The sequence below is a fragment of the Salvia hispanica genome, chromosome 5, assembly GCF_023119035.1.
Source record: "Salvia hispanica cultivar TCC Black 2014 chromosome 5, UniMelb_Shisp_WGS_1.0, whole genome shotgun sequence".
In the NCBI taxonomy this organism is placed as follows: domain Eukaryota; kingdom Viridiplantae; phylum Streptophyta; class Magnoliopsida; order Lamiales; family Lamiaceae; genus Salvia; species Salvia hispanica.
In genome coordinates, this window is record NC_062969.1 from 31,815,890 (window position 1) to 31,828,254 (window position 12,365).

General features: G+C 44.0%; 1 protein-coding gene across 1 annotated transcript; it reads left to right on the forward strand.

Moving 5' to 3' along the window:
• Positions 1-9,363: 9,363 nt before the first annotated feature.
• LOC125189846 (triadin-like) lies at positions 9,364-10,050 on the forward strand. Its single transcript, XM_048087074.1, has 2 exons — positions 9,364-9,704; positions 9,780-10,050. The coding sequence occupies exons 1-2, from the start codon at positions 9,364-9,366 to the stop codon at positions 10,048-10,050; spliced, it is 612 nt and encodes a 203-aa protein (XP_047943031.1).
• Positions 10,051-12,365: the final 2,315 nt, after the last annotated feature.

The following is a 12,365-nucleotide window of genomic DNA, read 5'->3' on the forward strand; positions in this document are numbered from 1 at the left end:
AGAAGGGTGCAATACTGACCAGGATGCATGCCAGAGAGAAGGCTCGAGATGGAGAAGAAGGATTGCTGGGATGATCAACCGTAAACAAGGGCATGAGAGTCATTTCGCGAAGGAAGTCTACCCTAAAAGTAAGGGCAAGCCTCCCTATAAAAGAAGCCACTTGGAGAGAGAAAAAGAGTTCGGAGTTCAGAGTCCAACCCCTACACGTAGTTAGAATTCTCTCTCGAAGATCAGTTCCTTCAGCATTGTCCACATTCTTCTCGTTCCTCGCCACAACCATGGTCATCATCCACCGTTCCAGCCAGTTTGTCTCGTAGCAGTAGTAGTTTCATCGCCCGGAGTTGCATAAACAATCTTTAATCGCTTTCCTAGTTTAATCTTTACTTGCTTTCTTCGTTGGATCTGTTGCAAACTTAAATCTTGTTGCCTTTTGAAGTATTTCGTTAAGATCCAAAAGTTTTAGTTATGAAGTTTGTTTTACGCATCTCTCTTTGGTTTGAATCTGCTTCATTCTGCCTGGGAAAGTTAGATCTAGTTATCACATTTATTTTCTAAGTGTTTATGCATGTCTTCGTTCGAGTAGGCTAGATCTGGAGTTTGTTAATTGGAATTTCAAGTTCATGTCTCAGTTTAAGTTTTCGTGCATGAGTTTCTTGTTTTGCGTTGTCATTACCACCTTGCATGTTAGCCAGTAGGAGTAATCTAGAGTTATTAGCCATTAATCTTCAAGTTTAAATTTTTTTTAATTGATGGATCTTGTGTTTGAAGTTGAGAATCTGAGTTTATCCATGGAGTTTGTGTTCATATAATTTCTGATAATACTTGTTGAAGAAGAAAACATCATAATCCACTTTTTCTAGGACCACTTTTGCTTTTTAGTTGCTTTTTAGTTTTGTCCTTTACTTACCCTCAGAGTTGCCACCCAGCCACCACATATCCCCTGTTGTTCTAAATTTACTTATTTAGTAACTGTCTACTTTCCACATGTCTCTGAGACACCTTGTCCCCTATTTTCACGTACACAACCACATGTCGGTCACTTTCACGTCCACTAGACAGGAGAGTACCATCTTTAATTTTACGCCTAGGTAGAACTCAACCCCAAAAGCATGGTAGCTAACCAAAACTTCCCAGATTATCACCACAATTATCCAAACGTGTCCATCTCTGTGGGATTCGACCCTTACCTCCACTATACTAGCCAGTACAAGTAAGTTGAGGAATTTATTTGATATCAGGTTCCAGTCGTCGTGCCAACGACTCAGCTAGGTTGGGATTTACATCCTGATCAGTTGGACGCACCCTTACTTTAACACAACACCGAAAACCTGCACTATCAAAATGGCACCGTTGCCGGGGATGGATGGCGTTCATATCTGTTATTATGTGTGATATTTTGGTGTATATATTTCATAATTTTTCCTTTTCTTTTTTATTTTAGTTTATGAGAAGTAACTCAGCTCCTGGCCAGTGGAGACCAAGGATACTTCCCCGAGGAACGATACTTGTAACCACTCGTTCTGGCCTGTCAACAGCACTGTCCGACCTAGGCACGAGTAGCGACGAGGAGAAAGAAGACATAGAATACCAACTCCCGGAGCTTCTAGCCCAACCAGTAAGAGCACCAATGAGAATGGCTGATCAAGTTGAAGACGATCCAGAGCTCGCAACGTTGAATGCGCATGCCGACCGAGTTCCCCTGCAGGCTATAGTGGTCACCCCAGGCCAAACAGCCTGTGATGTTAAACCCCATGTTATTGCAATTTTGCCAACATACTATGGGAAGAGTTACGAAGGACCCCACGAGTTCCTTAATGAGTTCTGCAAGATTTGTAAGGCACAGAGGAGACCAGCAGGGGCAAACGAAGATGACTACAGATTGAAGGCCCTGCCGTTTGTCCTAAAAGAAGAGACCAACACCTGGTTCATGCGCCTACCAACCGATTCCATCAACACATGGGCCAAGTTCAAGTCAGCCTTCCTGACTGAATTTTTCCCTTCATCAAAGACAAGCGCACTGAAGACGAACTACCAGCAAAACCAACCACCCCAATGCAAACCAGCTCCAAGGTTCGAATCAGTTCCATCACCCAAACAGGTCGAGGAGGTCTATGCAGGATATGATGGGAGAGATGCTCGCTTCGCAGCAAAGTATCAAAAGTGATTAGAAGTCCAATAATGAAGCAATGCAAGGAATGCAAAGTGCCCAGAAGGAGCATAGGGCGAACATGGATATGATGAACAGGCAATTAGCCCAACTTGCAAACTCGATGGAAGAAATGAAGGGGAACTCAGGGAAACTCCCGTGTACAGTCCATGTACCTGAAAAGGAAAATGTGAGTAAAATCATATTGCGGTCCGGAACTTCCTATAATGGACCTCGAATCAAAAAACCAATTGGGGAGTCTAGTGGAGCAAAGGTGCTGAGCGACATCGTCTCAGTGGAAGAAGTCAAGAGACCTCTACCTCAGATGGAGGAGCCATTTTTCCTAGACAAAGAACCTACTAGGGAAGGAAAGACGAAAGAAGCACCGCCTGGGAACAAGTATCCTGAAGAAACAATACCGCTGTCGGAGCCTCGAACCCAGGAGGCACCCAAGGAAAATCCGAAAAAGCTTACTGAAGAAGCAAAGGGGGAGAAACCGTTTCCTTATCGGTTTGTTACAAAGAGGAAGAAGGAAAACCCTTTGGATTTCCTGTCAATCTTTGGGAAGCTGGATGTGCTGGGGTTTGGTGCCCCTTGCACAGCGGAAGACTTGTACAAAACAAATAAATCAGACACGGATCTATTTGACCGATTATGCGATTAATCAATTCACATGTTAAACAGATAATTGCATGCTAGAACGTAGATAATTCATGCTTAGAACATATAAATCCTAAAACATGATTTTTACGGTTTAGGATTACCGATATTAATTCTCCAAAGAATCGTCAATTGCTTGCGTCTTCTCCACGTGATGATCTTCAATACAAGACCACAGATCTTCTCTCTGGTTCCCGAACTGTATCTCGATATCAGGGTGCGCTGATCTTATTAAAATACTAGGACTCGAATAAAGAAGACAGAAAAATTCCTCGCAGAGGAGGAGCTGATATTCTCACGGAGGAGAAAATCAAGAAAAATCGTCCCCTTCTTTTGAGAGAGAGGGACGTTATTTTCATTGTAAAATAATGAATAATTCTGTCTTCTTTATTCTCCTATTTATATTAAGTTCATTTTGGGCCAAGACAGGGATCTATGGAAGGTTTTGGATGTGGGCTCCACCAATTAACTTTTTACTAATTAAATTGAACCCACAATTTAATACAAGATTTAATTGGAATATTACGAGCAACCACTATAGAAGTAATATTGAACTCTCCCCATCCAAATCCGAAATTACAAGTAATCCGGGTTTCTACTTTGTTTATTATTTATTTCCCGCGCTTAAGATATAAATGTCCATTAATTAATTAATGTCTGCTATGGGCTTAATTAATTAATATCTTATTAACTCCAAGAGTGGACTTAGCAAGAAACATTTATTTATTATTCATAGAGTAATAAAACTCCAACTGGCCAGTTCTCCGAATAATAAAACCTTGTTCGAGCTCCTCTTGAGGACATTATCTAACGAGACTCACCTTGTGCACGTTTCAACATAATAGCAATCCTAGCACCGCTAGATATTAATCACCACTACCCAATATATCAGGATTATTGGGTTGCGAAAAACCCGCACCATTTGATAAGTCAAAGTAGTGCGTAATCAATACCGTATGCTCAATGCTAACATATGTAGATTAAGAAATAGTATTTTATCAAGACCTAGTCTTTCAGTAGATAGCATAAAGACACGTCTTGCTTGTTAGATCCGTTCAGTGCTATACCACACCAATGTCATCTTATTTCAGTAAGGCTTAGAAATATGCGGACTGACATTGCAACCTTTCACGATAGGTAGCCAAAGCCTATCTAGGTTGTGAAATTCTTCTTTCTCTTTTGCAAAGCATTGCATAGAACTGACCGTGTTACCTTAAAGTGGACGTCGCCCACAACCGGTCTACTAAGCAAAAGACTTAGGCTTTGTTTACTTCTTATGCATTTAAATGTTTGTAAAATATCTTATAATTGCACAAGCAAACACAATGTAATAATAATAGTGATTCTATTCATGCGAAATTGCTCGAATAAAACTGAATCGGGTTACAAGTGGATTGTAGTGTTTTACGTATACAAGCAAGATTCTATTCGAACGAAACTTGCTCGAAACATGCTTTTCAGTATACCAAACCTAACAGGATGTTACCATACCATTCCTCCAAGCCGTGAGACTACCCCCGCTGGGAAAGTTCATTAAGGAATTCATAGCAGGGAAGGCCCAGGAGGATGGGAAGATCATGTTGGAAGGAATAGTGTCAGCTATTGTGCAGGAGAAGTTACCACCCACGAGAGCCGACCCAGGTATGTTCACTTTACCCATAAAAATTGGAGATTTCAAAATCGAGCATGCAATGTGTGATCTAGGCGCATCTATCAATGTTATGCCATTATCCATTTAGAATCGGCTAAGGGGGTAAAGCTGTCGAACACTAGGGTGTTGATCCAACTGGCTGATAGGTCATGTATAAATCCAGAGGGTGTATTAGAAAACGTGTTGGTAAGAGTGCATGATTTTACTTACCCTGCTGATTTTTATGTGATTAAAATGAGTGAACCGGAAGCTAGGGAGTCTAGCGGGATATTGTTAGGGAGACTATTTTTAAGAATAGCCAAGACAATCGTGGATATGGCTGAGGGGACAATATGCATTGACTTTAATGCTGAAAAATTCATTTTTGATATCAATGAATCCATGAAAAAGCCGATAGATTCTGAAAATCTATGTTATGTTGATGTCATTGACCCCCTAGTCCAAGATTTTCTTGAGACCGAGTTATTGCAGGAGAAACTCCAAGCTTTAGATATGTATGCACATGCTGATGTGGAAGCAACTGCATGGTTTGATCTAATCAGTAGCCGAGGGTTAACTAACGAGGAGATCAAAGGACCAATTAAGGAATTCTGTCAGAAGTCGGAAGTCGCGGGAGCCGCAGGGGCTTTACTACCAGCCAGTATGGAGGAGACCTCATATGCTGAACTAGAGCAAGAGGGGGATTCTGCAAAAAACCCTCTGCCGACAGACACACTACCCCCACAAGTCGAATTAAAGAAGTTGCCAGCGAACCTAAAGTATGCCTACCTCGGGGTGGAAGACTTGTTTCCTGTGATCATCAATAGCGGGCTGACTGAACAACAAGAGGCAAGGTTACTGACTGTGCTGAGTAAAAACAAAAAAGCGATTGGATGGAGCCTTACAGATTGGGTGGGGATAAGTCCAGATGTCTGCATGCACCATATTAGGTTGGAGAAAGGAGCCAAGGCATATCGAGATTCGCATGAGGAAGGTGAACCCCAATATGCGAGAGGAGATACTGAAGGAGATCTTGAAATTGCTCATTAGGAATTATATATTCGGTACCCGATAGCGAGTGGGTCAGTCTCATCCATATGGTCCCCAATAAATCAGGGATCCAGGTGGTTCAGAATGAGAGGAACTGAGCTAGTACCCACCAGACTAGTCACTGATTGGCAAATATGTATAGACTACCGCAAACTGAACACAACAACCAGGAAGGACCACTTCCCCTTGCCATTCATCGATCAGATGCTGGAGCGACTGGCTGGGAGGAAGTACTTCTGTTTTTTGGACGGGTACAGCGGTTACTTCCAAATTTACGTGAACCCCGAGAGATCAGGATAAGACCACCTTTACCTGCCCGTTTGGAACCTATGCGTACAGACGCATGCCCTTCGGCTTATGCAACGCCCCGGGTACATTCCAACGATGCATGATGAGCATATTCTCAGATTTGATAGAAGATTGCATAGAGATCTTCATGGATGATTTCACAGTCTACGGAGACTCTTTCGACTCGTGCTTACAACATTTGGACGTCGTTCTAGAAAGGTGCCAAGCAAAGAGTCTGGTTTTGAACTTCGAAAAATGCCATTTTATGGTTACAGAAGGAATCGTCCTTAGGGCACGTGGTGTCAGAAAGAGGGATCCAGGTGGATCAAGCCAAGGTGGACGTCATATCCAAGCTACCTTTCCCTACTGATCAGAAGGGGATAAGAGGTTTTCTGGGGCATGCTGGATTTTATCGAAGATTTATCAAGGACTTCGCCAAGATCGCCCAACCTCTCACCAGACTCCTTCAGAATGAAGTGGAATTCGTCTTCAACAAGCATTGTAAGGCTGCCTTTAACCTTCTCAAGGAGAAGTTGATATCTGCACCAATCATCCAGGCTCCTAACTGGGATCACCCCTTTGAGGTGATGTGCGATGCCAGTGACTATGCAGTGGGAGCCGTACTGGGTCAGAAGATTGAAGGGAAGAGGTACGTGATATTCTATGCGTCGAAGACATTGAATCAAGCCCAACGGAATTATGATACCACCGAGAAAGAAATGTTGGTTGTTGTGTATTCATTCGAGAAGTTCAGGCAGTACTTGTTAGGATCCAAGGTCATCGTCTATACTGACCATGCGGCCATTAAGTACCTCATTGCAAAGAAGGAATCGAAACCCGACTGATCCGATGGGTACTCCTATTGCAAGAATTTGATTGGGAAGTGGAAGACAAGAAGGGAGTCGAGAACAATGTAGCAGACCATTTGAGCAGGATAGTGCAAGAGGGAAATAGCGAGGATGTGCAAGATCGATTCCCGGAGGAACACTTGTGTGAAGTAATCTTTTCCGCAAGGAAAATTGATTGGGAAGAAGTAATGAAGCTTACTGGCCAGGATGCAACGGCCAAGGGTAAAGAGAAGGTAGGGCAAGAACCCTGGTTTGCAGACTTGGCCAACTACCTAGTAACAGGAGAGCTTCCAGGAGTGCCAAATATTACAAAGGCTCAGAGGATGAAGATTAAAAGTGAAGCAAAGTATTATTTCTGGGACGACCCATACCTGTGGAAGGTAGGAGCCGATCAAGTTATAAGGAGGTGTGTTCCTGACTGGGAGCAACGAGATGTACTGATACACTGCCACTCTTTGGCATGTGGAGGGCACTTCGGACCTAGGAAAACCGCTAGGAAGGTGCTGGATAGCGGATTCTACTGGCCAACTTTAAACAGAGATGCATACGAATTTTGCAAAAGCTGTGACCGTTGCCAACTGACCGGTGGGATCTCCGCAAGAGATGAAATGCCACAAGTCCCAGTGATTGTTTGTGAAGTGTTCGACGTTTGGGGCATGGATTTCATGGGTCCTTTCCCTTCATCTTACGGGAATTCCTACATCCTAGTGGCAGTCGACTACGTATCAAAGTGGATCGAAGCCAAGGCCACAGGCACTTGTGAATCCAAAGAGGTTGCTAAGTTCCTCAAGAGTCATATATTCAGCCGATTCGGCATACCAAGGGCAATCATATCCGATCAAGGAACTCATTTTTGCAACCGTACCATTGAAGCCTTGATGAAAAAGTACGGGGTCCATCACCGACTATCTAGCCCCTACCACCCGCAAGCCAACGGGCAAGCGGAGATCTCTAACAGGAAGATAAAGAGCATCCTGGAGAAGACAGTCAACCCTTCCAGGAAGGATTGGAGCACAAGGTTGGAAGATGCTCTGTGGGCGTACCGAACAGCCTACAAGACAACTATAGGAATGTCCCTGTACCGCATTATTTTTGGAAAGATCTGTCACTTACCAGTGGGAATTGAACACCGAGCGTACTAGGCAGTTCAGCAAGTTAACATGGATGCTAGAGCCTGTGAGGAAGAAAGGAAGCTGCAGCTACAGGAGCTGGAAGAACTCAGATTGGAGTCATTCGACTCAGCCATGTGGTACAAGGAAAAAACTAAGATGTGGTACGATAAGAATCTGAGGACAAAGGATCTCCAAGTTGGCTAGAAAGTACTACTCTTCCAGTCGAGGCTGAAGCTAATGCCTGGGAAACTCAAGTCAAAATAGACATGACCTTACATCATCACCGCACTTCGTTCTAATGGAGTGGTCGAGATTTCAGGGAGTATCCCTAACTCTGACCCTTTTGTCGTAAATGGGCATAGGCTAAAATTATAAAGGGAAAATGCACATATGTGTGTAGTGGAAGAAATTCCACTACATCTTAATGTCGCCTAATGATCAGTAGGATAGGGGTTTGGAATTCCACCTGGCCAACTTTATATGTTTTTTGCGTATTCACCAGTAGAATTTCAAATACCCTAAGGAATAATGTAAATATTATAAATATTTAGTGATTAGTTTTAATTGAAGCAAGTAGAAAAAATTAAAAATCCCAAAAATATTTTCGGACCTTAAATATTAATTTGGAGTACGTACTGACCACGAGAATACCAATTTGATGAACCTCTGAATTATATTTAAGAGTCTCTTTCTCACTTTATTTCCATTTTTAGTTAATTTAGAGGGAGATATTAAGTGGAGGTTTGAATTTTGGCATGTGGTGCAGCTTTGCAGGGCAAGGACAACGACTGGGAGGGCGCGTGGAGCAGAGATGTGACAGGAGACGTCCAATCAGCAGTGAGAGCCCTCAACTGCCTTCCACCAAAGCGTCGCGACCGCAACCGTGTACAACCAATCAAAACCCTTAACTGCCCACTCCTCTATAAAAATCCCTACCGTCTATTTCCCTTCACCTCAAAAACCCTTACTTGCATTCTCTCACCCGAAAAACAACCACCCCCGATAACCACCTTAAACTGCCACCGGAAACAGAGAACCCCCACTTTCAAACCATGGGAAAAAAGAAGGTGGCCCACAAGCAACTCTCTACCACCGGCGAGAAACATTCTGAAGACTCGAAAACCATGGAGGCACGGCCGCCAAGTCCGCAGCAATCTCAACCAGTGCCGATGCCACAAATTCCGGCGATGATCCCATTAGACGCGCTGGCGACTTATCTCAAGCAGCAAGATCCGAACAGAGACTGGACGGAAACTTTGGCAGGATTTAACCAAATCGGAGGAGTGTCGGCGATACCGACCCCTTCCCCAGAAGTTCCGACCACCATTAACCCGCCAACCACCGTCCCAACTTCCCCGTCCCCCAACGGTAACCGCATCGTTGGAATCCGCCAACCCTTCCCCAATTCACCAACAAATCGAACCGATTGACGCAATTCCCCTTTCCTCCTACCGAGATCCTTACATGGGAGAAACGGAGGAGAGAGAGACGGAAGAGTAAGAAGGCGAAGCGAAGGGGAGTGGAAAGGGGGATGACAAATCGGAGGAAACACCGGTCACGAATACCGTACCCCAAGAAGAGGAGAGAGGAGAAATAGATCTGAACGAGACGGCTAGGAAGCAAGGGCTGATGACTGATGATGATTTCCAGTCAATTCTAAATGGGGAGAACAGGAGAGATATGGGCGCTGACAAGATGGCTGAGGGTTTGGACCTCGCATCTCAGGCAGTAGGGGAAGGTGAACCATCTAGAGTAGCGAATGAGCCGAAGGGTGTTGTCCACCAGCCAGTAGACGAGGTGGCAGAAAAACAAACCGAAGAAGAGGAGGAGCCGAAGTCAGCAACTCCCCAGTCAGAACCAAGGGAGGGTGAGAAAGAATCAGAAGAAGAGGTCGAAGTACAACCTGAAGGGCCGGAAACTATAGCCCCAACAATGTCAAAATCAAAAGCAGTCAAGAGGGAATTGGTGTTGTAAAACAACCCCAAGGCAGAAAGGCAGAAACCCAAGAGAGTGTCACAGAGATGCCTAGGAAAGTGAACGTCCAGTAAGGCAGGAGCAAACACGGCAGTAGATGCAGTAGAAATCCATAGTGAAGATGAAAGGGCCACTCCTACAAAACCTGGGGAGGAGCCCTTGAAAACTAGTCAGGAGGACGCCCTATCGGCAACAAGAACGACACCACCAACGCCAAATGACCAAGAGGAAGAGGCTGAGAAGGTGGCTGAGGGTCTGGACCTCGCATCGAAGTCAGTAGGTCAGGATGAGGCGATAGACGACGACACTAGTGCCTGCGTGGTGGCCAAGCCTACTACCTAGAAGGAATCTTTAACACCAGCTGAGGAGAAGTATAAGGAAGATGAAGTTGAGGACAAGTACCTCCAAGAGAGGAAACAGTAAGGAAAGAACCCCGCTAAGAAGAAGCAAAGCAGCAAGAAACAGCGTACAGCCAACATAAGCATCGTGATCCGAGAGCCAAAACAAAGAAGGGGGGCCAGTGATAGTGAGTACACCTCCAGCGAAGAGTCGGAATCAGAGAGTGACATCTCTCTAGAAGGTGAAGAGTATCATGAACAGAAACTCCCCGACAATCACCGTGAATTAGTCCACCTCCCGATAAAGAGAGTAGTATACCAGCGATGGTGGGCAGAGCTCACCGATGAGTTAAGGGAAGACATGAAGCATTACAACACAAAAAAAGCTTCAAGACGCCTTCGATGACAAGGAGGACAGTAGCAAGCAAGTGAAATGCGGCAAGGTACTCCACTTACCCTCTCTGGCCGAGTTGTATGTGCGTGATTCTTTCCCGGCCAATATGGGAGAGTTGGGTTTCGAATGGTTGTTAGAGAATAGAGACCCCGAGATATCTGTGAGACTAGCCAAGGAGTTCTTCACTACGTTTAGGTTCGAAGTCACAACGGACCTAGATGAGGTATCGATATCCTTTAGAATGTTTGTAGGGAGTTGTCTATGAGCCTGATCGAGTGAACTGTGAGGCTGGGAATGTGTAGTCTAGAGGAGGCTATAGGACCCGAATGGAGAAGCTGAGAAAGAGGAATACCAAGGAGGCATGTGGATTTCAACCCCTAAAAAGCTTGGGAAGAGATGACTCATCCTGCTGCTGGCCAGTTCGCTTCCACGGTGTCCAGATCAATCTACTTCAACAACCCAATATTCCGATTGTTACAACTGTATCTAGGCTACAACCTCTTGGGAAAAACCAATTCGTCCGCCAGAACGTCGATGACGGAGATGTATATGGTGTGGTGCGCAAGGGGCGGAAGAAGGCTACACTTGGGATTCTGGACAGCCTACCAATGCCACCTGATAGCTACCCACCCAGCCAGGAACTTGTCCCTCTGCCACATACCAGGAGCCTTCATGCGCAACAACATCATTGTAACTGAAGCAGAATACCAATCCCCAATGTACATGGTCGACTTTCTGGCTTATTTGATGTCCCCTTTTTCGTTCGCACCAACATCGTGTACTATAGGGAAGGAGTCCCTCAATTCTACCCAATGGGAGAAGTCCCTGGTGGGAGGGCACAACAAGGCCAAGAAGGGCAAGTTGGGCAGAACAAACAAGCACAAGGACAGAAACAAGCCAATCTGGAGAGGGCAATAGCTGAGTTAACAGAGGAGAACAGGCAATCACGGGCAGAGATGGCGAGACTGACAAGCTTGATGGAAAGTGTGCTCAAGGAGCTAGCCAGAGGAAGGGAGATTATCGGAGCTGGACCGAGTGGCCATGGAGGCCAGGATGGTGAACCCACTGAACCAGAGAAGGACAAAAGTGATGGACCGGAGGAGTCAAAAGGAAACCAAACAGAACCACCTGAGGAGGAACCCGAGGAATCACCTGCACAGAGCCCTGCCCCAAGGAGGAACGTTCGACAAGGCACCCCGCCGACCAGTTAGTTTACTTTTTAAATTTCCAGTTAATTTTTCTTTCTTTCTTGTGTTTTTGCTCTATTTTGTGTTTGTCGTAGGTAGAATTATATATGTGTAGTTTATGTGTGCAAACCCCGTTCACAAGTGTGAATAAATTGAGAAAGTGAAAAGTGATGAGAATTTTTTTATAAATTGAGAGACTAATTTTAATAAATAGATAAAAATGAATAAAAAATGAGATTATTATTTATAGATGGATAGAGTATAAATTAATATTCCACTTCAAAATGTAAAATAATGCTACTATTAGTTAATACTCTCTCGGTTCCATAGTAGTGGAGTCATTTGTCATTTAAGTACGTTTCATTGTAGTGGAGTCATTTCCCTTTTTAATAAAAGTAAATAAATTTCTTCTCACTTATTTTTCCCTCTCTTACTTTATTCTCTCTACTTTTTCTTCTCTTCAAATTTATTATCTTTTTATTTAATACATGACAAACTTTTTATTAATCACCGTGCCAGAAAAAAATGTCTCCACTACTATGGAACAGAGGGAGTAATTATCTAGGGTTCAATACTAAAGTTCGATGAATTTTCTGTTATCTTAAATGTTATATTCCCTTGGAATACTAGTATGTGCTAAAATTTATAAACAATCGATTCAATGGTGTAGGGATAATAACACGAAGTTGGTAAGGCGGTTTCCCCTAAGAGCATTTGCATCGATGCTCTTAGATAAGA